The sequence below is a fragment of the Babesia bovis genome, chromosome 3, assembly GCF_000165395.2.
Source record: "Babesia bovis T2Bo chromosome 3, whole genome shotgun sequence".
In the NCBI taxonomy this organism is placed as follows: Eukaryota; Apicomplexa; class Aconoidasida; order Piroplasmida; family Babesiidae; genus Babesia; species Babesia bovis.
The window spans coordinates 1736167-1761993 of record NC_010575.1 but is presented as its reverse complement, the minus strand read 5'-3'; the positions used below and the strand labels follow the sequence as shown (position 1 = coordinate 1761993).

Genomic DNA, 25827 nt, shown 5'->3' with positions numbered 1-25827 from the left:
CAGAGAACTAAAGGGCACAGTGAATGTAATGTTAAATATTAGAATCTATGTCAAGGAAGTAAAACTATTTCTTCCTCTTAGCCTCCTCCATCATCTTCTTGCCCACCGTGCCCTCAGGAGTTAAGTCACGCAAAAAGTGAACGATGTCAACACGATCCTGGAAATTAGGAAGACCAGAGAAATTCATGCCAACAACAGCATTAACGTAACGTTCAGGGTTTTTCATGTACCTGTAATGTCATAGAATAAATAACAGTGCCATACCTCATTAAGTTGGCATCGGTCCACACGATGCCGGCATTTTGCAAATTGTCAGTAATTCCCTTGACACTGTCATGGCCCGATGCACCAGCAGTCCTACAATATACATTGAACAGAGTGGGTCCAACTGTAGCAAAGCCTGGATGTTCGTGAACATATGTATGATAGGATCAACGCATTGAGCACATGATTAACAAATTGTAGCATTCATATTACAGTGACAACGTTATGGCTCCGTAGTATGAACAGAAGTAAACGTATATATTACCATATATGGCCATCAAAAGTACTTATTACATACAAACATCCACATACCTGATGTCTGACGGTTATCCGGACGCATGGAGTGACATTGTTGACAATGCTTCTTAAAAAGCTTAGCGCCACGCTGGGCGTTGCCAGCAGGTAAAACGAAATTATCTGGGATGTCGTCCCAGCTGTCTCCAGCAGCCATTACAAACACTTGGAAATTAGTAAAACCAGAACTTGCCAATAAGAATGAGATGAGTCACGCCATGTGATCCATGCTCTATATGTATCAAGTAAATCCCGCTAAATATAAACGGAAGAATACATATAACACCTATTAGGGTGCTTACCTAACAGAAATGTATATTGCGATATGAAAAGCGTAAATGTGTATCTAGTTATTCTTAGATACACAGGCTACCAGAATGTACAGCGCGGGGGTAGGATGACTATAGCATCCTTTACAAACACTAATATAGATATTCTAAAAGCAGAAATTGAGCTTTAAAGCATGTTGGCAAAACACCAAGGTGTGTCGCTCAGTCGAACAAAGAGAAACCCATGTCGTCCTCTTCCTCCTCAGGCTCAGCCTCGGGCTTCTTAGCCTCAGCCTTGTCCTCAGCAGCGGCGGGAGCACCTCCAGCGGCAGCAACAGGGGCAGCAGCAGCCGATGAACCAACACCAGCAAAGAGTTCAGCGATGTTCTTGCCCTGAAGAGCCTTGGCGAAAAGCATAGGCCTGAAGGGCTGTACGTTGATGTCAACAGCCTTGATCAGCTTAGTGATGTTCTCAGCACTGATGTCGAGACCCTCGTCGTACAAAATCAAAGATGAGTAGATGCAAAGCAACTCGTCACGCTGCTCAGCAGAAAGGGCGGACATGGGAACAGACGACATTTTGACAAGCCCCTGTAACACACATTAAACCAAAGGTATATAATTGCTATACAAATCCCATGGATACAGCATTATATATTAAGACAACCCACATTGGATCCCACTGTATAAACGAAACTCATGAAATAACAGGGACTACAGACTAAAATAGTACCAAACATTTATCATTAGTACCCAATTAATTAACCAGCACTAAATAAAAGCTGTATATAAACGATAACACGCATTCGACTACGTCACCGTGTACATAACCACACAAAATAGATATAAAATCATGATAATTTAGACGTACCTTTGAGATGTTTGTGTCCGTTTGAGTCAGAAATAGAGCTAGGTTTCAACACCACCTATATGAAGACTTTATCACGTGTAATAGATGACAATTTTGGAGACACCTGGCCTGGCATCCTCCCGCCCCACCCAGATTCCTAGGCGCGTCACCACCATCGAGAAATGCCGTTCTCAATATATCAACCAGTAACCGGCATTATATGTCCATATAACTAGATAGATACCCTGTGGTGGTTTTTAGTTATCTCACTAGGGTCTGAGTTAGGCTCTTCTCGGCGCTACACATTGTACCGCGATTTTCGCAATGGAATGAAAAGTGATTCATACGTGATTATTGTTTAATATGGGCAGTCTGTACACAATGTGACCCATTTGTATATCTATATTTTTGATATTACTATTCGGTTTCATCTACGTGTGGTATGCCAAGGAGCCCTGGGTACCGATATAGAGTCTCCTTGGTCTACCAATGCCGTACATGTGTCATTGATTATCACAGCAGTGCTATGTACTAGCACCAAGGATGGATGCGATTGCAACGACTCGTTAGTAAAGTACAATCCTTCGCAAAAGGAGGCGCCCAAAGTGTTGCATTGTGTATGGTATTGGCCAGGTCATCCCTTGATATTACTCTTGTATTTTGATAGGGCTTCCGATTCCGCATCAGATAACGGTGATATGGTGCAATTCATGGCACTCTGCCATGTCAACACCTTACTGTAGCTATATGTAAGAACAATAGTGCTCATGTACCTTAGGTTAGGGGCACTGTCCACCACAATGCATCGTCCAATATTTCCGCATCTTCCAACGCGGCCTGAGAGTAATGAAATCCAATACTGTACACAAACCAGCTATATGCACGTACTCATCCACGTTTCTAGGTATGCCTATCATGTATATCGTATCGAGCTGTAAACATCTGAAACTGAGAATGTAAGCTTACAGCTGAGAAGTGTAACCCGCGAGCTGAATCCATAGACGCCGCATAGTAACAGGATTGATCTACGATTTGGTTAGAAGTACTAAGAAAACCTACCCGACTCAGTTTCTAAAGTTTGTTTACAACTGTCATACATATCCATCACTTCAGTAGATGCACGACGATCATACAGCCCCTTTTGTACAGTAGGGTCAAAGCGCTTCGATATGTTGTCACGTATACCAAACTCATGATGTAAAATTTTGCACTGAAATGATATGATATGTTGCACTGTATATAAACATACCTCAAATCCACAGTTATTTAGGTAGTGCCTAAAAGATAGCAAAGAGTGATCTGAGCTGATAAAGAATATTACACGCTCAGGCGGACGCTGGCGCAATATTGTAGCTAACTTGCCAACCTTGTTACCCAAAGAATCTGTATTGGACGCCGCAAAGAAATGCTCTACAGATTCTGGAATTGATACGTAACGGTTAGCAGCAGTACGCTCATCTTGGTGCCTGATGACCGCCAGGGGGCACCTAGTCTTGCGATATGATTGAATAGCAGTATCCATGAATCGAATATGGTGCCTCGATATAGAAGCGGAGGCACCAACTACCTGTAAACGGTTTGGTGACAACGCCAGCAACGTCTGTAACGCATGTGGATTCCAATGACTAGCATACCTGACAAAGCTGAAATGCTGCTGTTGGATGAGTACGAAGGAATGATTTACGCCTAGATGAAGCATATTGATTTGGTACTTTAATCAAACGATCAATTTCGTCAAGTATTATCATAGATACGTGCTGAAGTATGCCACGGGTATAACGACGACTCTTAGTCAGCATGTACTGGTTCACCTGATTCGCAGAACCCACAATAAATAGTTGACGGCTATTAATATCCTCAGGTAACATAGCTTGGTCGTCAATAATAAGTCTAACAGCGTCGACATCACCGCAAGTGAATTCAATTAACTGATTAGCTGTCTGTACAGCAAGCTCCTTGGTTGGACAGAGTACCATAACACGGCCGAGTACAGGCGAATTTGGCGGTGTGAAAGGTGCATTTTTAACCTTCCCAGATAAGGATGTATCAAACAAAGTCTGTACCCTGCGTGAACATAACCATGAAGGGTCAATGCGATAGTAGTGTCTCAAGGTAGCGTACAAAAGCATTGAAAAGGTCTTGCCAGTAGACGTCTCAGAGTGGAATAACGCATTGCTACCATACGAAAGCTCATCAAACAACGATAACTGAAGCCTGGAGAGGCTTTCAACGCCAACGGCATTCAGCATTCGGCCAATCTCTGATATGGCACCAGGGGTAAGTGACTCTATATCTACATTCTCCAATGTTCTCGCTGGCAAGTTGTCAATATCCTTGTATATACCAGCGTATGAAACTACGCCCTGGGGACCACAATCAGGCACATGGATCAAGGGTAACGATTGGCGTTGTTCCACATTGTTCTTTGACTCAGACTTAGGATTCCAGAAACCCTCAGGGGATTTAGGCAAGCGGATTCCTAAATTTCCAAAAGCATACAACGTCTTATGGCCATCATTACGATTATGGACCGATAAACCAGGGCCTACAAACGCCCATAAATGGCACATACCGCGCACATTCATGTTGAAATGCGTCCCTCATTGTAGTAACACACTAGACCCAAAGCTTCAGTATGTTATCCTAGAGTAACCCGAAAGTATAATTATATATTATCGTGGAATTGTCTAAAGTATACTAGAGAATCTATAAACATTGGACAGTGTATTTCATCATAGGGAATCGATGTGTTGCCCTGTTTGAGTCTTTTTGGTTATAAATTTCAGTTTTATTATAACATAGCACACAGTAAGGTGGCATTACATCGAGATGTGTATTGATAAAGCATGTGGCATCTGTCTCTGTGATATGTGCAAGAATCGGATAAGCGGTACCAAATAACGGGTGTATATCACACATGAAGTTGTATCTAGATCCTAGGTTGTTCTAGAATGCAAAGTGTCAGCGGAAACAGATAGATATGGATGGAACAGCTAAATATATACGTAGTATATAAAGTAACTTAATCTACATTATTCCTTGCTTCGTTATCTTCTTGGTCCATAATACTCTTATACTTGGCGTATATAGCATCAAGTTCGTTCTTCTTGTCAGCTACCGTGGCTTCCAATAGCGATATCGCAGTTTCCAACTCGTCGTTATCCTCTCCCTCAGCCTTGTTGCACGCTTTGCTCAGTACTTCGAGCTCTAACTCCAAAGACTGGCAATGGGTTAGCATTTCATGTGTTTGTTTTGCCAACCGGTTTTCCAACTGCATCAAATACTCCACTTTGGTTAGCCCCGATGAAGTCAGCTCCTCGTTAAATTGACGAAACATTTCATGGAACTTGATAGCTTCATCAGCACAGTATTCCTTAATTTCATTGGGAATCAAGTCAAGCTGATCTGGAGCCACTTGCGTAAGGCTAGCGACGCCATCAGATATCTCACATTCCTCAATAGGTTCCGACCTAAACATCTCGTAGGTCTTGTCTAATGCTTCCGCCTCCTTGTCATCTTCTTTAGGCCATATGGACCATAAATAGACAAATAGTAAATTACCCAAAAACAGCTCCAACAGCTTGCATAAGGGATATATTAACATAATTACAGGGTTGCTCTCATAAACGTGGGATGGTATTTTAGATTGGCCCACCAGTAAACGTAAACCACCTAAAACAAAATTCTCGTCACGAGATAGCTCTATAAACATGTGAGATGAATAAGTAAAACTAACCATCATATAAGTCTGCAGCGAAGATCAAAATGACGAACAGAAACGTGATTGCTAGTACAAACAAGGCCAAGAATACTAGCATGTACATCGTAAAAGCAAATGTGATGCAGACGAAGATTACTTGGACTAATACTTGTAACATGTTGAATTGAACCAATAGAATGAGTGTACAAAGAGTACCCAATACATACCAAAGTAATAAGTGGACCGCACGAATATGCCAAAGAGCATTTTGTACAACCAAACGGCCCTCTAAAGTAGATATCAAGTTGATATTGCGATATACTGCATTTGTATTGTCGTGAATTATATAGTACATCACACAGGTAACAGCAATCAATGATAGTATCCAAAAGTGTATTAACCTCAAGTAATCGTTCACGAAGTAGACCATCAGGCAATGCCAAAAGCGGCCTTTGGGGCTAATACGGTGGTGCCTGCAGTAATTGAACCTGAAGGAAACAAAGTCTTTATAGATCCACCAAGCAAATAGTAGTAGCAACAGTGATGATACAGTAGTGACCACTATAAAAGCGATGTTCCAGTATCGAGCAGTTAAATGCACGCCCACCACACTCCTGACGCTGAGCCTTAATAAGACCATGCCAGATTTACCAAGGTCAAAGCGTATCCTGGTATTGTAAAGCTTACAGTCGGCGTTTCGGTCCACCAAGAGCAGATGGATATACACCTTACGTACACAATCAGGGAAGTCGGTGGCGCCTTTGCCAAATACTTCCCTTAGACCCAATGATATGGGTTCAGAATGAATCACACCACGAACTGTAAGCTTACCAAGATCGTGAGTCATATTGGAAAAAATGGGACTTTTAAAGCCATCAGCAGAATGTAACTTGAATTCAATAAAGATCGGATTATTAGCGGGAACAGCAAAAAAGCGTTTGTTAACTGACATGAATTCTGGATTTTCAGTCGCTGAGTGGAACATGTCATTATCAAACTGGACCCATTGGAACATAGATGCCAAACCGCCGTCCGTCATCCAGCGAAACACCTCCTGACGAGATATTATGCGTCTAGGACTGAAGTGTAACTTTGGTACAATCGCCTTTACGCCGTATGAAGGCTGCATTGCTTGGTTGACCCTAGGTCCGTCTGAACCGCCACTTGACTCTGGAGCATCTACATTGGAACGAGAATGTTCCCCAGGTTCAGCATCCAACTGATTTGCTGTCTGTATTGACAATGTATTTGTATCGCTATTAGACACACGGGGTATATCTTGGCCCATGGATGGCGATATCACAGTTGCCTGTTCAACTTCAGGTGTCAGCCCATTCGGCTTTTCTAACTTAACATCAGGTACAGGTTTAAGTGCTTTGTCCCCAGCAGTGTGATTTAAACTAGCGAACAAAGGTGGAAGGTCCGAAATATCCGTCTTTATACGATCCTTCAACGTCTGCTGTAAAAGCTTGCGAGAGTTGTGATAACGCCAATCTTTAAACCCAAAGACAAGGATACCAACTAAAATGAGCCAATATAAAATGTTGCGATAAGTACGGACATCATTCCGGAATCTATAGTTAAAAGACCACCTGATATTAAGGCCATCTAACCCAAAGGGGATCTTAGGAGAACCTTTGTTATCACCATCACCAGATACATCAACACAATGCTGCTCCCTTTGATTATTGCCATTAATAACTGGCGGCTCCAGATTGACGGTCTCTGCTTCCATTGAAGCCGCGGCAGTATCAACACCGCCAGCAGGGCTCCCGGTAGCCACTCCTTTAGAACCAGATTGTCCCGAGGAAGTATTTGCACCGTCAGATGCAGCACGCCTACGGCGAGAAAAAACAAGCTCACGCAATATCATGCGACGGTTGTTCATTGACAAGAATCCAAACTTGCGCTCAATAAGCATTTTAATACGGTGCCAACGAGATGAGTCAAACGGATTCCTCAGAGGAATGAATTCAAAGCTACGAATCCGGTGCTCAGGATTTGCAGTAAGCATTAAAGTAGCCAAAACAATAATACCAAAGTATGTAAAGACACCAATTAAAACTAAAATCGAAACCGTATGCATGAACCCGGTGTTCTGCACGTATTCATCCACACGATCGTTTGAAACACCCGCCAAGATGTTAAACAATGTTGCAAAGTTATAACGAAAACTCGCATTGTTCTTCTCAACAGAATTCACAAGGTAAGCGTTAACGGCTGACATCATGAACAATGTAAACAAAACGGCGAAACAGGCTATCAGGAATTGAGACATCGAGTGATGAGCCCAAAAAATTAAAACCTTACCAGCACGACCGCCGCCAATAAGACTGGCACAACATAAGATAAACAATAACGTAATTGTCCAAAATGTCATCATCTGAAATAATCCCGTGCTAACATAGCCCTTTTTAATAGTTGACCGTAAATTGTTAAACATAACTTCAAGTAAGTCCGCATCAAGTATTCTACCGTTGCGCCCTAAGGTAGCAATCAAATTGTAGTCACCGTTACTGTCGGAAACCGATTGGATATACGGACCCGATGAATGACCCATATAAAGCCTAAAGGTATAAGCAATTAGGCAAATTAACAAACATAACTTAGCAAGGCCATCAAGGACGTACATCCCCTTCCATCTGTAAACTTTATACCCACGGTGTATGCAGTAACTGTGGTAGAAATAGAACACCGTAATAAGCACAACGAGGATATATATACCTAGCTGAATGCGACGTGTGAGATTGTCACGTGGAGTTGATATAGACGAAGCCTTCGAAACCTTCTTTATGCTAGTGTCACCATTGGCACCTAATATAAATTCAAAATGAACACGAATGTGTGTCATAGTGTAGTCAGTGGCGTTACCAGTAAAGGCCTCAAGTGTAACAGCAGTGGTATTAAGGTCCGACAGAATGGAACATAATGGGAAGTAAGGAGACCTAGATGAGTACTGCTCACCAAAGTTTAAAGTGTTCATAAAATCCTCAAACGAGTCACCACTGACGTACATAAAACGACCACCTGTACTAGAGTCTGTGTGATGAGTACCGTCAGAAGCGAATGGGATCTTCGAAATATAAGGAGATTTAGTATTTACATCTGGCAGCCTCTCCTTTGGATCACCAGAAGAATCGTTCACTACCAATTCCACATCCTCATCCTCATTTTTGTCAATACCGGATATACCGTCCTCAACCTTCTCATTCAAATCATCGTCGCCACCTAAAGGGAATGTAGACATTAAAGCAGTACGAGACACAATATTCTCATCGGGATTTAGTTCACCAGTTTTTCCAGTATCGCCATTGTAGATAAATGATAGACGAACTGTGCTACCAATCAAGGTGTTGTATGATTTCAAACCGCGATATAAAGTAGGAATCAGGCCGAATTGAAGCCAATATGCAACATCACGACGCGTCGTTATGTCACTATAACCAAACGTGTCACTACCGTGCTGAAGTTCCAAGTCAAAGAGCTGGATTGTACCGGCATCGACATTAGCACTTGACTTCACCTCGTCCAACTTGGTTAGAAATTTAACATAACCCTCATCAGTCAAAGATACAGGCTCTTTGAGACCAGCACGTTGAATTAATGTGGAAAAATAAGAGGAACGCACGTGCAGTGCATATGTACCAAGGGCAATCAATGTCGCTATCAACAATGTAGCCTGAAGACACTGCAATATAGTATGCCAACGAGGCACCTCAGGCTTCTCCTCAGTAGCAACATCTTCATTGCTATCTTTCAGAAGGTTGTAATGGTCATCAGATTCAGGAAATACAGCAGCAACGTACGAGTCAATCACCTGCCCGAAGTTGTAAGTGACCATCCTACGTACACATTGGACAGAAACAGTACCATCGCAACTGTACTGGCCAATGTTCGCATCATAGGAAAGATATAATCCTCAAATCATGTCTTGAGTCACAATGAAGTTAAAAGTTCGTCATCACGGGACAACGGAAGGACACAGTGCATATCCAGAAACATCTACACATCGACTTTGTTTAGACTTATTTTTAAAATTATAAATAGTTTTCATTTCAAATAGAGACAAATGCCACAGAAGTTATGCCATCACAGTTTATCAATGCAATATGTATCGCTAAGTGTATATAGATTCCACGTCAGGATATGATTAGATTCTAGATAGCGGACAACTGTATATTCTGTAGAAGAGATACCAAATTATTCCTGTGATAGGGAAGCTATTTACTCAGATCTTATGTGCATATTCTGTAGATCGCGAACGTAATAGGCCTAGTTAGATAAGAACGTGTCTGAAAGCTTGCGATTTGCTAGATAAATTTTATAACGCCCGATTTATGATCGCGCGCTCCAGAGCAGAGCGAAGCTCCTGGAATGTAGTTGTAATGTCAACCTCGACCCCGCTTATACTGGCAACGTGGCCCAGGAGAACCAAACGCTTGCTGGGAGTTAACATGTGACGTAATACATCCAAAATAAGACTGAATGAATTTTCAATAACAACTTTGCATAGTGGATCAAGGTCAAATAGCTTGTCAAACCTATATGGAATATATTCATTCTAAAAATACCTACCATTCCGAAGGAGTATTGCTACTGCCTTCCAAGTTAGTTGCACAAATTTCGCAAATTGTACCGATAGGGGTTGATGCAGGTTTCAGCAACAATTCCTCAATTGAACGTAGTTCGTGGCCACGGTGAGGTACACTGTTCTGTCGTATGGATACTGAAGCGTTGAAGCGCTCCGGTTGACGATCGACTCCACTTCCATAAAGTGACCCTATGTTGGAGCCGCTGGTGATGTTATGATTATCCATATCGTGTTTGTAAACGTCCAATTCATTGTCACCAACACATAACTTAAAGACGTAGTCATCAGATACCTGGCAAACGTAAGCGTTGTATAGACGACGGGCTATTAACATGGCTTGAGAGCTGCTGAGAGACAGCAATTTCAGACTTAACAAGTTACGAATCACTAGTAACAACTTCTGGTGGTAGCGCTCGCAATCAGCCACCATCTCCCCCAAGAGATCGTCATCATGGATATTAAGATCAGGCAGCGTCGATGATATGGAGACCAGATTGAAACGAGATAAATCCCTGAGAGAAGATGTATCAGATAGTGGATATACCGATTTTATATAGGCAATTATCTCATGGCGAGTCCTCTGGATTAGCACACCTAGACGCTCATACAACGATTTGTAAAGGTCCAAAGCGTCACTACGATGTTGACTTCGAGATGAACAAATATCAGCAATCACAAATTCCTCTAGCACTAGAGAACCCTGGATGCCAGCAATTTGATTCTGTAGAATAATGTGCAAATTATGTCGATTAACTCACATAAGCCTCGTGAACCCGGTCGGCACTGCAAAGGTAGAGCAGTGGATGAAGTAAATGGCCACATCCAACCTGTTGATTAGACCATGCAGAAACATATAAGCCACGTAAGCACTCGATCGATAAAGACCCAAATTCAGCCTCTAATATAGGTACCAACTCCATAGACAGTGGGCATCCTTCCTCATAAGAGTCGTTGCGAAGTAAGCACTCCACAAATAACCAGGTCTGGTTGCACAGAGTAAACCTTGGCATACCGGAAACGTTGCATAGTCGTACAGCCTCACGCTGTGCCTTAATAGCAGCCACGCCGTTACCAAGTGCGACTTCACAGTGGCCCTGTAATGAGGTTATAGCTACAGGAAGCCATTCATACTTGACCATTCCAGAAATACTAAGCATGGCGTCACGGCAACGTGACGTAAAAGATGCGCATAACTCGAAATCACGTTTTAACCATGCATAGATGGACATGAAGACAATCAACTGCAATGATAGCAGACCTATACAACCTTCATAAAAACTAATGTCTTTATTCAACTCGTTGTAACACTCATTACTCTTATCAGATGAACCTGTTAAACAGTAACATTGTAAAGCCAAAAGACGCGCTTCAAGACGTTTTGCACAAAGAGGAGGTGCATGGCGCAAAACATAATCTGCACATTCTAATGCCTCAGAGTAGTATCGATGACGCATATACTCGTGACCCATCAAAAGGATCAACTTCACACGCTTTAGCACATCAAGCTGGACTAAGGTCTCAGTTAAGCAAAATAGATTCACGCCAGTAAGAGACTGTTGATAATTGACACATGATAATTTAGCGCTGTAGATGCACGCCGGGTCACAAGGATATCCGTTACCGACCAAACGACATTCCAATTGCTTAGATAATCCCAACTCCCACGTAGTTGCTCTAATCAATGTTGCCGGGCCAATTGAAGCGGTATGTCCTTTATATAACTTAGATGCGGCCTGTAAAATCTGTAACTCGCGATAAGGGCGCACGGTGTTGACCTTGGGAAATAACACATTGAGTAACAGGTTGCAAAAAGTCTGAGGTGGCGATACAAAGGAACGTGATGAAGCCAGAGGATAATATGTGTTGTCAACAGTATTAGAGATGCTATATGGAACCCTGTTCTTGACAAGTGATTCCGGCATCTGTATGCGATTGAAATCATGAAATATAATGGGACTGCGATAAGTATGGCCACCCTTAGGAGGTGGGATTAAAATCCCTAAATGAAACTCTAAAGAACTCTTCAGCAATAAGTGAGGCAACAGACGATATGATATGCCCTCTAGGTCAACCAAATTAAAATGCCGAGCAACCTCAGGAATAACACTCTGAGACCAAAAATCAGATGAATCCGGTAAAAGACCAAAAGTGTCATTAATTAAACGTAATAAGCGCCTAATCAAAATTAGGTATATGGCTAATAACTTACCTCATTACATTCTCTAGGTCAATAGTACCACTGTTGAATATGGACTGCAACTGTAGATCCCATAAGTGCTTAACTGCACGCGAAACCATGTCACTAGCAAGTAAATTCTTAAGACCAGCATACACAGCACACTCATATGCCATGCCTAAATAACGCATGTTAACACCAAAGGAATGAAACGTTTCACGCAAATCCCATGAATCAAATAATTCATCACAATGACTGACACAATCTTCCAGTATAACCTGAAGTTTACGGAATGCATCCTCAATATGACCATCATCACGCTGATCACTAAAGATAGCAGCGGAACGCACAGTAGATCTCAATGCACCATCAAAAGTATAACAAAACTCTGGACGAAAGCGCATAGAAAATAATGGATCGTACACTGAATGGCCCTGTAAAATAGGAGGAAGGACTTCATGACACTGCCGAATATGAAGGTTGTTATCACAACGTTGCAAATTAGCTCCAGAGTGCTCGCAAACCAATCCTGTAGGTGTCCCAGATATGGAACACGTAAAGCCACAAATGTCAGATGCCTCGAAGGGTATAGGTAACGAACATAAATGTAAATACGACGATAAACTCCTCAATGACTCATATATCTCCGGATGCTCTAACAGGGATGATGAAATGTCAATGGCAGCGTCACCACTAGCAGAACGATAGTTACGAAGCAACTCAGTCACAAAGTCACTAGGCGTAGATTTATATAACGGAACCAATGGCTCAGCAACTACCCTTATTCCCACGTAATCAACAACGCACTGAGTTGGGATGGCAAAATGGCCGTAAGAGCCACGATGGTAAAGTGCTTCGCATAAAGCTTGTTTACCCTTGTGGTCATTAGAATACATCTTCTTAGCCATGGTATAGGTCACGCCCAAATTACAGTTTAGTCGACCTAGCACTAATGTATAGACAATACCATCATGTACAAATTGACGATCTGTAAATTCTGTAAGGAAACACAACGCAACGTACCATGAGGGAACTTCTTGTGATAAAATTGGTATATCAAAGGTGAACTTGATTTGGTTATCTCAATATAATCAGGAGGGCATGATTTCATGCCGTTATGCAACATTGTGTAGACCAATGAAGTGGCACCAAGACAAGCAGATTTACTAAAACGACCGAGCTCCCTGTAAACCAAGGTTATACACAGATTAAGAAAACTTACAATAATAACTCATGCTCCTCGTCACTACCCAAAACGTACAAAGATTTATGCTTCTTGTTACGAGGTAATGCCGAGCGATATGCAAGCTGGAGGCGCTCGTACCAATTTGTATTCAACTCAAAGCCTTCATCATCTGGACTTAATAGAGATGGGCGCACAGGGTGACTGTGAGGAAGCTCCCAACTACCATAAGATTGTTCCGTAGGAGAGGCATTACCATGCATATAAAATGTCAAGCGTCTACCGAGTTCGGCGCCTATGGGTAATGAGATTGTAATGCTGACAACATACCATCAAATAAATCATCCGGATGCACATCTTCGCTTGTGTCAGGATCCGATTCCTTACCATGGTCACCGTGGAAATCATGCAACCAGTCCAAACGACGAGAACGTGATGTACCAGGAGTACTGTCTACATCAAACAATTCAGTAGGAAATAGATTCAGCCCACTGGAATGCTCTGAAAAGTAGTTTAGAATCGCCAGAGAATCGTCATCTAGCTTATTTTCCTTGTCCTTAGCAGGATGTAACAAACTTGATGGATCGAAGCCATAATCCTTCAGAGGATCCGCAAACCGAGATGCAGAATTATCCATGCTATATCCTCCCATCGAATGGATATAATGCGAATTTATAGTATCATTGCGATATTAAAATACAAGTGTGTGGTAATGAAACAATATTTCAGTCAACACTGTTTAGAATGTGTAACGTGGGAATGAGCACGCCAAAATGAATTCTCCGCAACCAAAAAGGCATAATAACACTTTAACGTTGTTTGATTTGATATAAACGAACCGCTAGTAACAATGTGTAACCCTAAACCGGAACCTCAAAATCACAACTGATTGGGACATCTGCAACGACGAAATGATGCTTAAATCGTAGTTTTCATGGCACCACTTGGCAATATAAGATGTATAGTATACTAATCTGTAGTGTATCAGTTTGGTAAAGATTTTATGAATACATTGTGTGATAATGTCAATGAATCTAATTGCGAGGTCCATCATAAGCATCTATAAAACTATACTATTCTGGCAATGAATGAATGTGCTCAGTTACAGATTCATATTATCTTAAATGCATCAATAGATATAATCTACAAATTAGACTAGCACTGTCCCAGACGCGTTTTAATGTCCTCAAGCTTGTGACCAACGAATTGGGAGGTCGAACGTCGCAACGGCTCTAAAGCTTCAGACTCCTTTCCTGGCATCCACCAAAGAGTCGGTTGCGTCTTAGTGGCGATGAATTTGGCCATATGGCTGTAGTGATTGGTCAATACCGATCCCTGGAGTGTCAATTAGGCAAGACAAAGTAGACATACCATTAGTTGGGACTGCTTCTGGGATAGTTCCTCCTCTACCGTAGATAAAAGGTTCTTTGTATCAGTTAGTTTCTGATTCATCTCTTCCATAACGGCTTCCATACGTTGGCGCTCCTGGTTGGCAACCTTAGCATCTACATGTTCCAGTGCAGCCATTCTACGCTGAGTCTGGACAAAGATCTTTATGAATGTAATTGTACTAACCTCCGGATTATCACGTTCCGATGCCAAATCACGCTGTGCCTTCTGGAGGTGACCTAGCAGAGTAGCCCTTAAAAAACGGCCGTCGGTGCTGACCCTAGGCCGATTTGTAGGTGGTTCTTCTTTAGATATGTCCTGATCCTCTACATTATCGTGCATTGTAATACTACGTGGTGCAGTAGATGCCTCCTCATGTGCTCCAGAAGAGTTTGCTGTGGCAAGCCGATTTTCCAGCCTTCTACAGCGAGACTGGAGTAATGCTCTTTTACGTCGCAACGAATGAATCTCATTTTGAACTAACATTTTAACGAATGTGTAGAAGACCAACGGTACTACGAAGTTAACCCGTTGATATCTTCCAGGAGGTACAAATAAGTGTTTATGGGATGTGTTTAGACGCTTTGGTGGTGCCACCATTAGAACGCTATATACTTACACATCACATGAGAGATATTCAATTCATCTTCCAAGGCAGTATAGAAGTGTTGTACGTGCCATTTTTAGTATACCACTCCGAGGCAAATTGTCTCTTCCTATCGGCAACATATCTCTGCCACTTTTACAGTGAATACCATATGCCTCGTGATCCATTGTACTAGTGTTGCGGTTTAAACGTAATGATTATGACCCAAGAATATAGATTTTCATGCCTTAGATGGAGAAGATGTGACACTGCTCAAAATACAAAAACATCTAAAATTACCAACAAGAGTCACTCCCGTGGTACATTGGTTTCTAAGAAACCACTAGTAGTCGTGAACCAGTACGAAGGGGACAATATTGGTACTAATGAACTATTAGCGGAATAGAAAAGTACCACCAGTTATAATCACCGGTCACAAGAATGCAACTGCCGAAGATCTGTGCTACGATAGGCAGTGCCGCTTACTGCTTTGTGCAATGTAGGAACAAAACGGTGAAAGTATCTGCCTATCGACGTCCAGCGCGAGCATCGCCTACAGGTCAGACGCAAAAGGCACATATCGGTATAAAGCGCCTAGCAGCTGAATATGTAAAACCAGGAGATGTATTGGTGAAACAAAGAAAACCAATAGCACAAAATCCCGGTGTGACTCGGAACAGGCACTTTAAGCTATATCCAGGGGAGAATGTAGGAGTATCTTCTAAGACAACTACACTGTTCGCCACGGCTCATGGCAGGGTAAAATATACCCATGATGTTGTAAGGAACATACGCTTGGTCAACGTGCTACCAGAACCTCGGGAAGAACTGCTACGTGAGGATCTCTGGCGCTATCGTACCGAACATGTTGCGGGTATCCAAGACAACTGCGCTCTGGTGTGGAGGCGTGTTAAAGCGGTGTATTACGTTAATCAGAGTCAATACCCATAAAAACAGTCTTGTTGTCCAGGAATAACGAGCGCTACAAACGGTAGCATCGCATTGTCCCATCTGGTGGCGCACCATTTAACAGATTAATAGGCTGAAATTGACATATGATCGCTAGAAAATGAATTTACGTAGCAATGTCTATTCCCATAATGCTCCGCCCAAAGAGCGAGCATTGGCAAACAACAACCATAACATATGCTACGTACCGTACCTTAATATCTGGTAGACATTAACTCTTTATGGGATTGTTATATAGCCCTAATGCTGATGAACATATTAACATTTGAAGGCTACGTGTCAAGTGATGACCTAAGGAATCTACTAGAGCGAATTAACGTCACGCAGTTCCAGGTCCCCGATATGGACAGTTGGGTTGCCAAATTTACGGTGGCTTACATTGCCACTAAGGTAGTGGAGCCTCTGCGCCTGATACTCTCGGTGCTAATGGTACTGGCAATCAAGCGTGGTGGGAAAAGGGGGAATGAGTGTTCGGGTGGGGAGTTGCTGGCACTGGTAGATGAAACTAATATAGAGTTAAAACCACCCTTGGAGTACATCGCGCTCCAGGGTGTGTATAATCATTAAGTATTAGTGTGTATTATAATTGGCTCTGTAGGTATCCCAAGAATGGAGCAATCTTTGCCCAGTGACACAGCAGAGCTGTCTAACAACCTAGAGGAATATAAACGAAGGAGGTGTAAACTACAAAATGGTAATGATATTTCTCTATACGACATACTAGAGCTGGAACCAACATGTGCGCAGTCAGACGTTCGCAAAGCGTACTATCACTTTTCTCGTATACTACATCCAGACAAGTGAGTGCAGAGAGTTTATCTATCATAGAGTTCAGATGTCAGGATCAATCGGCTACTTCGCTGCTAAATGATGTGCAAATGGCCTACACAATTCTTTGTGACGATTATAAGCGAGTGTTATATGATATAAAAAATGGATTCTCCACTGGAGACCAACTTCAAGCGCAAATGTCAGCTCTGCAACAAGGCCTCAAGGAGAGATACATGCAGTTTCTCAATGAGCGCCAAATGAACTATATCGCATCCGTTGGACAGGAGTACCGCCTTAGAGGTAGGTCTTGTTTTTTATCTCTAGCATTCTCCAGGACTGGTCATACAAAAGGCTATATATGGCGACCTTAGTCTCAAGGAACCTAACAAACTTGTCTCCATGGAAACAATTACTGAACAGCACCTTAAAGGGCCATTTATCGATGTGACAGTGCAATTGCAATTGCTTTGTGCACGGGGTACATTGAATGTTAATTCAGGTGGTCCCATGTCATATGCGTTTCTACCAGGATTCTATAATCCCCTAGAAATAGTAAGTTAAATGCGTGTTAATGGTGTATCTCGGTTTAAATAGTAATCAAAATGCGCAGACAACGTCGGATTTGATGCCATGCTTTGAGGTGGATGCACAGCTCTACGTTCTATATTTGTTCAAGGTAAATAGTCTATGTGCGTGTTCAATATCCTTACAGGGTGATGTACATGAAGTAACCATATCTGATGGTACACCTTTCAAGCTTCCTATGCGTACACATAGGGTATACGGCTCCTATATCAAGGGACCTTATGCCGATGGTAACCTTGCGGTACTTGTCCATGGTGACTCTACACATTAGGGTAAAATGAAGTTATGTGTAATTTTTCTAGTGTAATGACTAGCTTACGTGATCTATTTTGAGACTGATATCCTGCACATTGCGGATGGGGAGTGCCTCCTAGCTGTTCTCGTGCCATATGGACTGTATGTAGTTTTAAGTGGCATACAGCAGCGACGAAAACTTAAGGATGCACGAAGATGTAGTCGCAGAGAATGATATCACGACAAATCTTGAAAGATTGAGGTAGACACGACACTTATAATACATCACGTATATAGGTCACTTCACCGCAATGCTCTCAACCGGCAGGCAGCCAGAAAGGCAACATGCCCAGAGGTTGTCGCTGCGTTGAAACAGCTACCCGAGCTGCTAATTTGGGGAGACAGAAATGACTGTGATGTCATGTTCGAGTAGGTTAACACAGGAGGAGTAAAAAGACATGTAGGTACTTTTGTGAGTCCCGTATGATGGAATTTCTTACTGCTGAGTTGCCAATGACACCAGTAAAAGTGGTGAGAATCCAACTTCTGCAGACGCTGTCCATGCTGGTACACAATATAAACAACGAACGGATGTTGTGTAGGTTAAGTAAAACTTCTTTCATAGTACCACACAGACTATATGCTTTCGAACAACTACATGAACAATTTAGTTACCAACCGAAACATTTACGCTTCCGATGAAGTTAGCAGTTGGACGGTGTCTTTATTAAAGACCCTAAGCAGCTTGATTAATGGTACCACCATCAAGTTTTTCTTTCACGAGGTGAGCCATTGTTTAAAATTATATTAATGGTATACCCAGGGTAATACTGACTTCCCGCTGTTGGAGGGAGCCCTGAAGTTTCTGTCTAGCAGTGACAGTATCAAGCGTGCCCATGCAATGACTATTGTTTTGAGTATTCTAAGGTGTAGGTTCATTGATTTGCATATTCACCTGTTACAGTAAACGACCCGTCAGTTAACCTCTATGTGGTATCCCAGTCACGAGTAATCATGCAACTCACGGGCTTCCTGAGACACACTTGGCGTAGACTTGATAGGCACCTTCACGTTGATTCCAATGAGTTGACCGATAAATCAGGTTACATTGACACAGCTATAGTACAATGTGATGACGCATTCCAGTTTTTGCAGGATATTCTGGATCTCGGAAACCCAGAGATCTCTGAGGTGGGTTCTCAGTTAGCCATATAAATACTCATTTAGGCGCTGACGCAACATATGTTAGCCCACTGTCTCTTTCCATTGTTAGGCTCACTGCTGTCAGCTGTGGAGTGGGAAGTAACTGCCCTTGTACCAGTAACCCTACCACAGGAATTGCAGGATATTTCCATCCTTTACAAAATATACCAACAGCTGCTAATGCATAGCGGGCTTATGAGTATATACGCAAGGAACAAAAGCGAGTTTTTTGGCGCTCCCATTTCGCGCGATGACTGTACAAATGACGTGACAGAGTCTCGTAGACTATCTTACTTCCTATTGGTACACCACCTATGCTCAATGGGTAAGGGACCATTGAAGCGATATATTTTATTACTTCTGCAATGCCCATTTATCCCCCGTAATGTGCTGGAGCATCTGTGTCATTGCACTAAACAGAGTTCAGATTACGCAAGCAGTTGCGAACCCATTGATACTTCGTTATCCATATTTACATCCATGCAAGCATGGGACCACTATGTTTTTGGCGATGAAAGTAACGATTCTCTATCGGAAAATATGGATATTTCGGACAATGACTATCTGCTGAATATTATAATGGCCGAATTTATTCGATTGGCCGTATGTGAGCTTCCGAAGAGTGATACGAAACTGAAGCTGCTGCTAAATGTCATAAGGCACTCACAGATTAATCCCACTTCACCACTGGAACGTTTCGTTGCCAGTTTAACTATCCTACAGTCGCTAAATGTAGCAACGCGTTGGGTTGGTGAAGTTACTCTTAGACTTCCTGTATTACGCCTCATGTGTTGCGTGGTTAAGAACGGCGTAAACATGTTAAAGGAACATAATGCTGATGAAATGCCACGCATAGTGGATGAAATATGGTTTCATCTAGAAGCAGGATACAATATGGTCACAACGCTAGTAGAAAGCGAGATGGCAGTTGCAACACCAAGGCATACTGAGGTGTTTCGGGAGGAGTGGTCTCGGCCTAGTGACTTGGAAAGTGGTTGTTCAACTGACATATCTAAGGATCCTCTGGGTGAGCTTGATTCAGTGGATACATCAGATCCCCTCTCAATATTCCTCCGGCACGTTAAGGCAGCGAATCTACTTAGACAGTGCTTACAGGACCTGGAACTATGGAACAAACCGAGATGAACCAACTGTTTCACGCTATTGTTTGCACCATCACCATGGAAAGGAAGTAGGTAACCTGGAGCTCATAGTCAAAGCTCCCCAACACGGAGATTATATGTTCCAGAAGTACAGATATTTTGCTTCAATAAGCCTATTTACCATACATACTGGGGAAACTATATTGTGAATGTACGACAAAACTCTATAGAAATTAACTGAATACACGTAAGAGAAAGCACCACTGCTTGTCCCATCATCCCTTAATCTTTTGGTAGAACTACCCACATAGCACATCGCTACCTGAAGGACCCTATACATAAGCCATATGCTACCGGCATCGTACTCATAACGGTAAGTACAGTGATGCATTTATTACGTTTGGTCACACACAACGGTTTCCCCATTACTGCCATGTTGCAGTTGTGTTAACAGCAATGTCTATTATACTGTATTGTGATACCATAGCACCAAGGAAGTAATATGGTAAGTAATAACACCACATTATAAACCACTGTAGGGCTAAATTCATGTAGGGCGGTAACACAAATAGACAATATACCGCCGACATGAGATGTAACCATCCCATATTCTATATAATTAATGTGATAGAGTGCAATGTTCATTCTCAAGAAATGCAACACGATTTTCTGGTTCTTTGGTAACCACCTATATGTACCCTTACTTCTGTATGTATTGTGTAACAATGGAGGTAAGTTACGCTCCTGATAATAAATGGATATAAGTTATGCGGCTGATAATACCTCCCTGTATTACATAAAATTGTTCTAACCACTTTGAATGGCGAGACTAACAAAAATTGCATCTGGAAATTTAGTGATACAGGCAAGAAAAACTGTTACAGGATTAATAACGGACTAAAAACACTTCACCACAGTACACCAAACTATATTACATCAGTGTTATCCTGTTGTAACGCTACTTCGGGCGAGATGTCTTCTGCATCATCCACAGTACTCTCCATGCTTGACACTGCCTCTTCACTACCCTGTAGCTTTTTGGCATCGCTCTTCTTAGTGAAGCAACTGCCCTGGATAAGGCCACTACGGAAGCCATAGTACAGAGCGCCTCCAAATGTAATTATTGCGTACACTACTAGGCAGTAGAATCCAGGTTCACTGCGTGACTCTCCAGGTTTTGGTTTCATCCCATCGTATGCAAGTCCTAGACAGGAGATTAGTGACACTACACTGAGCACTACACAAGCCAGTTGGTCCTTGGACCAATACTGTGACAATGGTTCCTTGAAGTGTATTATACCAATTGCAGTGCCACATAGTATGGCATGTAGAGCGAGAACGACATAGCAACGATTGTCTTGGCCACTCTCATAAAGACCATGAAACGTATATTGCTGGTGCACCCCTGATATCGCCATTACCAGTACCACTAGTGACTCTAGTACCAGCAGTACTAACATAGTATCCCACAGTGATAAACTCCAGTGCCACAGCTGGTAGTTACCTGGAAATGGCATGTGATAGTGGCATACTAGTACATTGGCCAGCATTAGTAATAGGTGGAGTATTAGTAAGGGATACACAGTCGTGGATACCGTAAACACGTATCCGTTACCACTACCACCACCACATACATCTATAACTACCATGACAAGTGTAGCCACCAACTCTAGCACCAAGATTACCATGACAGCTTGCCAAACTACGCCAGAAGAACCGCCACGAGCCCATCCAAAATGGAGCATCCCAAGCTCTATGGCAGTGCATACCATCATAGCGGATAGAAGGGTATAATGGATCCAATCTTCGCCTCTATGACTATCACCCTTCCACTTGATTAACAGTGCCATAGTAATACCCGCTAGTACTACAGCCAGCAGTATAAATACGAGGTCCCAGATTGTATACTTTCTGTCAGGCACCACCTGAGCAAACGGCTCCTTGAAGTAGCTATACATCAGCATGAAACCCATGATTATTGCTGCCAATGCAGTTAGTATGTGTTCCATCTTGTGGTGAAAAGCACCGTTACCACCCTGGTAATGCATGAACACCGATAGTAGTATACCGGCACATGTACCAAACAGCAACAGGAAGGTCCAGTCGGTGCCCGTGACAGGTACACAACAAAAGTTTACCTGGTAGGCACTGAAGGTCAGTGCTATCAGTAGTACGTAATTGACGCATGGAATTCTTTTATAGGATTGAGTTATCCTTTGTTGTGCATCGACTGCATGACTCACACCTTGTCCTCTATTGTACATTACCGCATAAGCAGCGCACGCGGCGAGGTATGCAAGCAACCATGCTGCATATATTCCGGCAACTACATAGAAAACTATCCTAGCATTTGAGCTAGATTTTCCGAAACATCCGGACTTGCACATACAAACACCAAATGCCATAAGTGCCATCAGTTGCGTTGCAGTGAAAGCAGTGTTATAGTAGCCAAGAATTTGGGGACCTAATCCTTGACCCTTGGTAACCATAAGTACGGCTGAGGCGGCTACCAGGACTGTGAGTGACCCTGTGACCAGTAGCCATAGATGGCACTTACTGAGCGGTGTCTTGACGTACTGACAGTAGTACCCAACTCCATGTAATATCACCAGTATTCCCAGTATTACCGTTGCCAGGATGGCGTTGGCATTGTGGTCAAACGCAGTGGACAGCATGTAGGAGTCTAAACCAGCGATTCCTGTTAGTACTGCATTCAGTAAGAGAGCGATGCAACCGGCGATACCAAGGGCCACCAACACAATGAACAACGATGTGCCAACGTTAATAACAGCTCCCGTTTCCTCCATCGTCGACCAGGAGCACCGATGTGATTCAGTTGGGTGGATCTGGTAAGGTAATATGTACTAAAACTATTCACGGCTAAGATATATGTTTAACATAACTTTTAAAGACTATTTAGAGCATACTATGTACCCTTTGTGTGAAATGTAGTCACCAAGTTGCTCTCTGGGAGGTGACCCAGAATAGCACAGTTGACCTCCCCCCTGATGTATAGTAGCCATAAATGGACCCGATGGCACATATGGCGGGTAGGCATCCATAGTGGGGCCAGAAAAAGGGTTGTAAAACTACCTATGCTGTAGCATACAAAAAGGAACCAAGAGATATACCATGGCATACAGTTCCGGTGGTACGGAATGACCACCACGGTGGTGAATCCAACCTAAACATAAAAATGAGCAAACTACCATAATTCCCCTTTATCAACAACAAGAGAAAGTTATGGATGTCTATTTTTTCGATGGATCTGTTCTGGTTCCTATACTTCGGGCTGAGTAGGTTGGGAGGGTATCGTCGGCTATGACAAAAAGGCTGCAGAAACAATCAGGCTTCATTATCATACCTTATCAGATCACGTAGAGTTATCTTCAGCAAATTTCATTCAGATTTTCCCTTAAAATTGAAATTTCCCAGTACCACCTTTCGCCATCAGCACTGGCGGGTGCAACTATAGCAAAAGGTAAATCCTAGCACATATTTCAACGCTTTTTAAAAGGAATATACTTCGTTATTTATCCGAGGGTAATAAAACATCTGTTCCACTACCCCCTTTTCCCACCACGCTTGATTGCCAGTACCATTAGCACTGAGAGTATCAGGCGCAGTGGCTCCACTACCTTAGTGGCAATGTAAGCCACTGTGAATTTGGCGATCCAACTGTCCATGTCGGGAACCTGGAACTGCGTGACGTTAATTCGCTCTAGTAGATTCCTTAGGTCATCACTTGACACGTAGCCTTCAAACGTTAATATGTTCATCAGCACTAAAGTTGCGATGTAGACACTGTATCACGTGTAATCGTATCTATATGACCTACCCTAGATAGATACCAGCACCTAGCTTGCCGTATTTACGGAGGGCGAATATGGCACTTATTTTCAGCTGTCGGAGAAATGAATATCAATCTACTGATAACTTACTGCCGCTGACTTTTCAGCCGCCCGAGTTTTTATTTGCCGTAGTTTTTCTCGGTGCCGCGAGGGTCGCTTTGGACCATACGTTAACCTCTTACGGTACAAATATCGCTTAACGGTAGACAATAAAAGTTGTGGCCTCCTAAATCCCCAATAGCGCGTGAATCTTTTCTTCACCTTTGCAACGGCGCCACGAATAGTGATGGGAATGGGCCTTTTGTTTTCCTGGGTCGAGTTAGCATCCCGCACAAATGTAGAAGCATTTCCTGAACTACTCCTGCCATCTTTCGGGATAAATCTAGACCTCCACCACCGATGCCAACGAACTGTCGTGCCCAGGTTGTATCGTACAGTGGAGTTCCAGAGTGCATATGCATGAACCTTAGGGGCCACGAATCTGGGAAAGAATATACCACCAGGCCTATGGCATAAAATGCGAGATAGATACATCGCATATGTTTGGGAAGGGGTAGCTAACCCGTTTTTGGAACCCTGACCGGCTATTTATCAGACCCGATGTGATTCCATGGATGGAATTAAACATGGCATACAATGCGAAGCCATATCTAGAAACATGTTTTATTGCAACGTGTATAATGTCGAATGTGTGTGCGACATGATAAATATCTTGGTGAATATATTATAATCACAATGGAGTGGAGTGCAAGAGTGCCACTACTCAGACACCACAAATGCATTGTTTGTGTAGCAACATATGCGTGGCTAAATCACCTACTCAAATGTGCAATAATTTCAAAGCAAACTGAATCGAAAATGCCTAAAGGTCAGTATTGGCGGTGTTTTGTGGCTTTCTCCTACAGTTCTATATCTAAATCGTTCCTTCCTTGTGTCCTGTACAACTGCATGACACCAATAATATAAATCATGTTTTATGTTTACTCAAAAGGTTTACTCTTATCATCTTTATGGCTTTTGCGGGCGTGATTCCATGTTTCGCCGCTGCAACTTGCTTCGGGTCATTACACACTGAGTAAAACGTTAATGTACGATACAGTAACTACATTAGGTATCCACAGTTGTATTAGTATCTAATGAACCCAATGGTGGTGTATCTAGTTCAGTGTATTTTATGAGTACCACCTTGCTAATTTTGAGCCAAAGTCCCTGGCCGTCGATCCAGTGGTTCTATGTTTATTTACTATTTTAGCAAATAATCCTTCGCTTCGTTAACCTTGGAAGCAAGGTACGTTGAGCCGCCGTTGTCTGGGTGGTTCCTCATCATTAGCTGTTTGTAATGTTCCCTGATTCTGTCCTTGGGGGCTGTGGCTGATACGTTCAAAATTGCACAGGCTTCTGACAGTGACATTTTATGTTCGAATCCATATAGCACTTTCGATTTCGACACAGCTCGATACATATACCTACCAAGCAGTACTCCCGTGCCGCACGCTAGGGCAACAATTGGCCACGGCATAATGCGAATCCAGCAAATATACTTGGTACGATGCCAACTTAATAGCAGTTAAGTGCTATACCAATTGCTACCAAATCCAACTATGCGATATCAAGCGGAATAATCGCGTCGCCTAGCACGGGTTGGAGCTGGACACAGTCCAAAGCGAGAACATACGTGAACAGTTGCTTTCACAGCATTAAACTTGCAAGATTCCTATAGCTGTGTAGTGGTTAGTAGTACAGAAGTAGAATTTGTGGAATCTACAAGTGCGGCCACCGTAGGCACCACCATAACAAGTCAATTTAGAC

At 42.6% G+C, this 25827-nt stretch overlaps 13 protein-coding genes across 13 annotated transcripts; 4 read left to right on the top strand and 9 right to left on the bottom strand.

Annotated features, from left to right (window-relative positions):
• Positions 1-49: 49 nt before the first annotated feature.
• On the bottom strand, positions 50-888 carry BBOV_III008130 (Cytochrome c family protein). The gene is made up of 3 exons (XM_001611891.2): positions 577-888; positions 265-400; positions 50-230 (listed from the first exon to the last, which is right to left on the bottom strand). The coding sequence occupies exons 1-3, from the start codon at positions 713-715 to the stop codon at positions 65-67; spliced, it is 441 nt and encodes a 146-aa protein (XP_001611941.1). The 5' UTR covers positions 716-888; the 3' UTR covers positions 50-64.
• A 99-nt stretch (positions 889-987) lies between these two features.
• On the bottom strand, positions 988-1784 carry BBOV_III008120 (putative 60S acidic ribosomal protein p1). The gene is made up of 2 exons (XM_001611890.2): positions 1699-1784; positions 988-1418 (listed from the first exon to the last, which is right to left on the bottom strand). The coding sequence occupies exon 2, from the start codon at positions 1404-1406 to the stop codon at positions 1050-1052; it is 357 nt and encodes a 118-aa protein (XP_001611940.1). The 5' UTR covers positions 1407-1418; positions 1699-1784; the 3' UTR covers positions 988-1049.
• A 482-nt stretch (positions 1785-2266) lies between these two features.
• BBOV_III008110 (DEAD/DEAH box helicase family protein) lies at positions 2267-4297 on the bottom strand. Its single transcript, XM_051767567.1, has 7 exons — positions 3312-4297; positions 2927-3277; positions 2737-2887; positions 2644-2702; positions 2549-2609; positions 2451-2514; positions 2267-2414 (listed from the first exon to the last, which is right to left on the bottom strand). Exons 1-7 carry the CDS (start codon positions 4260-4262, stop codon positions 2312-2314), a joined length of 1740 nt encoding a protein of 579 aa, XP_051623502.1. The 5' UTR covers positions 4263-4297; the 3' UTR covers positions 2267-2311.
• Positions 4298-4679: 382 nt separating this feature from the next.
• On the bottom strand, positions 4680-9390 carry BBOV_III008100 (putative integral membrane protein). The gene is made up of 2 exons (XM_001611888.2): positions 5414-9390; positions 4680-5379 (listed from the first exon to the last, which is right to left on the bottom strand). The coding sequence occupies exons 1-2, from the start codon at positions 9216-9218 to the stop codon at positions 4700-4702; spliced, it is 4485 nt and encodes a 1494-aa protein (XP_001611938.1). The 5' UTR covers positions 9219-9390; the 3' UTR covers positions 4680-4699.
• Positions 9391-9568: 178 nt separating this feature from the next.
• Positions 9569-14059, bottom strand: BBOV_III008090 (Translation initiation factor eIF3 subunit 135 family protein). The gene is made up of 7 exons (XM_051767368.1): positions 13658-14059; positions 13367-13622; positions 13168-13328; positions 12178-13132; positions 10727-12143; positions 9953-10689; positions 9569-9918 (listed from the first exon to the last, which is right to left on the bottom strand). Exons 1-7 carry the CDS (start codon positions 13977-13979, stop codon positions 9699-9701), a joined length of 4068 nt encoding a protein of 1355 aa, XP_051623501.1. The 5' UTR covers positions 13980-14059; the 3' UTR covers positions 9569-9698.
• A 402-nt stretch (positions 14060-14461) lies between these two features.
• BBOV_III008080 (pinin/SDK/memA/ protein conserved region family protein) lies at positions 14462-15275 on the bottom strand. The gene is made up of 3 exons (XM_001611886.1): positions 14903-15275; positions 14699-14866; positions 14462-14662 (listed from the first exon to the last, which is right to left on the bottom strand). Exons 1-3 carry the CDS (start codon positions 15200-15202, stop codon positions 14483-14485), a joined length of 648 nt encoding a protein of 215 aa, XP_001611936.1. The 5' UTR covers positions 15203-15275; the 3' UTR covers positions 14462-14482.
• A 241-nt stretch (positions 15276-15516) lies between these two features.
• BBOV_III008070 (uncharacterized protein) lies at positions 15517-15708 on the top strand (the record flags this gene model as incomplete). The annotated part of the gene is made up of 1 exon (XM_001611885.1): positions 15517-15708. The coding sequence occupies one exon, from the start codon at positions 15517-15519 to the stop codon at positions 15706-15708; it is 192 nt and encodes a 63-aa protein (XP_001611935.1).
• Positions 15709-15725: 17 nt separating this feature from the next.
• Positions 15726-16438, top strand: BBOV_III008060 (Ribosomal L27 family protein). Its single transcript, XM_001611884.2, has one exon. It carries the CDS (start codon positions 15744-15746, stop codon positions 16251-16253), a length of 510 nt encoding a protein of 169 aa, XP_001611934.1. The 5' UTR covers positions 15726-15743; the 3' UTR covers positions 16254-16438.
• A 330-nt stretch (positions 16439-16768) lies between these two features.
• On the top strand, positions 16769-17921 carry BBOV_III008050 (uncharacterized protein). Its single transcript, XM_051767774.1, has 5 exons — positions 16769-17071; positions 17107-17342; positions 17377-17594; positions 17653-17718; positions 17755-17921. The coding sequence occupies exons 1-5, from the start codon at positions 16881-16883 to the stop codon at positions 17896-17898; spliced, it is 855 nt and encodes a 284-aa protein (XP_051623500.1). The 5' UTR covers positions 16769-16880; the 3' UTR covers positions 17899-17921.
• A 91-nt stretch (positions 17922-18012) lies between these two features.
• BBOV_III008040 (uncharacterized protein) lies at positions 18013-20345 on the top strand. The gene is made up of 7 exons (XM_001611882.2): positions 18013-18123; positions 18159-18290; positions 18326-18459; positions 18497-18645; positions 18685-18790; positions 18826-19052; positions 19089-20345. The coding sequence occupies exons 1-7, from the start codon at positions 18068-18070 to the stop codon at positions 20208-20210; spliced, it is 1926 nt and encodes a 641-aa protein (XP_001611932.2). The 5' UTR covers positions 18013-18067; the 3' UTR covers positions 20211-20345.
• A 723-nt stretch (positions 20346-21068) lies between these two features.
• On the bottom strand, positions 21069-22999 carry BBOV_III008030 (putative integral membrane protein). The gene has a single exon (XM_001611881.2). The coding sequence runs from the start codon at positions 22972-22974 to the stop codon at positions 21094-21096; it is 1881 nt and encodes a 626-aa protein (XP_001611931.1). The 5' UTR covers positions 22975-22999; the 3' UTR covers positions 21069-21093.
• Positions 23000-23094: 95 nt separating this feature from the next.
• Positions 23095-24755, bottom strand: BBOV_III008020 (uncharacterized protein). Its single transcript, XM_001611880.2, has 3 exons — positions 24109-24755; positions 24006-24070; positions 23095-23971 (listed from the first exon to the last, which is right to left on the bottom strand). The coding sequence occupies exons 1-3, from the start codon at positions 24550-24552 to the stop codon at positions 23731-23733; spliced, it is 750 nt and encodes a 249-aa protein (XP_001611930.1). The 5' UTR covers positions 24553-24755; the 3' UTR covers positions 23095-23730.
• A 422-nt stretch (positions 24756-25177) lies between these two features.
• Positions 25178-25764, bottom strand: BBOV_III008010 (uncharacterized protein). The gene has a single exon (XM_001611879.1). The coding sequence runs from the start codon at positions 25535-25537 to the stop codon at positions 25262-25264; it is 276 nt and encodes a 91-aa protein (XP_001611929.1). The 5' UTR covers positions 25538-25764; the 3' UTR covers positions 25178-25261.
• Between the last annotated feature and the right edge of the window lie 63 nt (positions 25765-25827).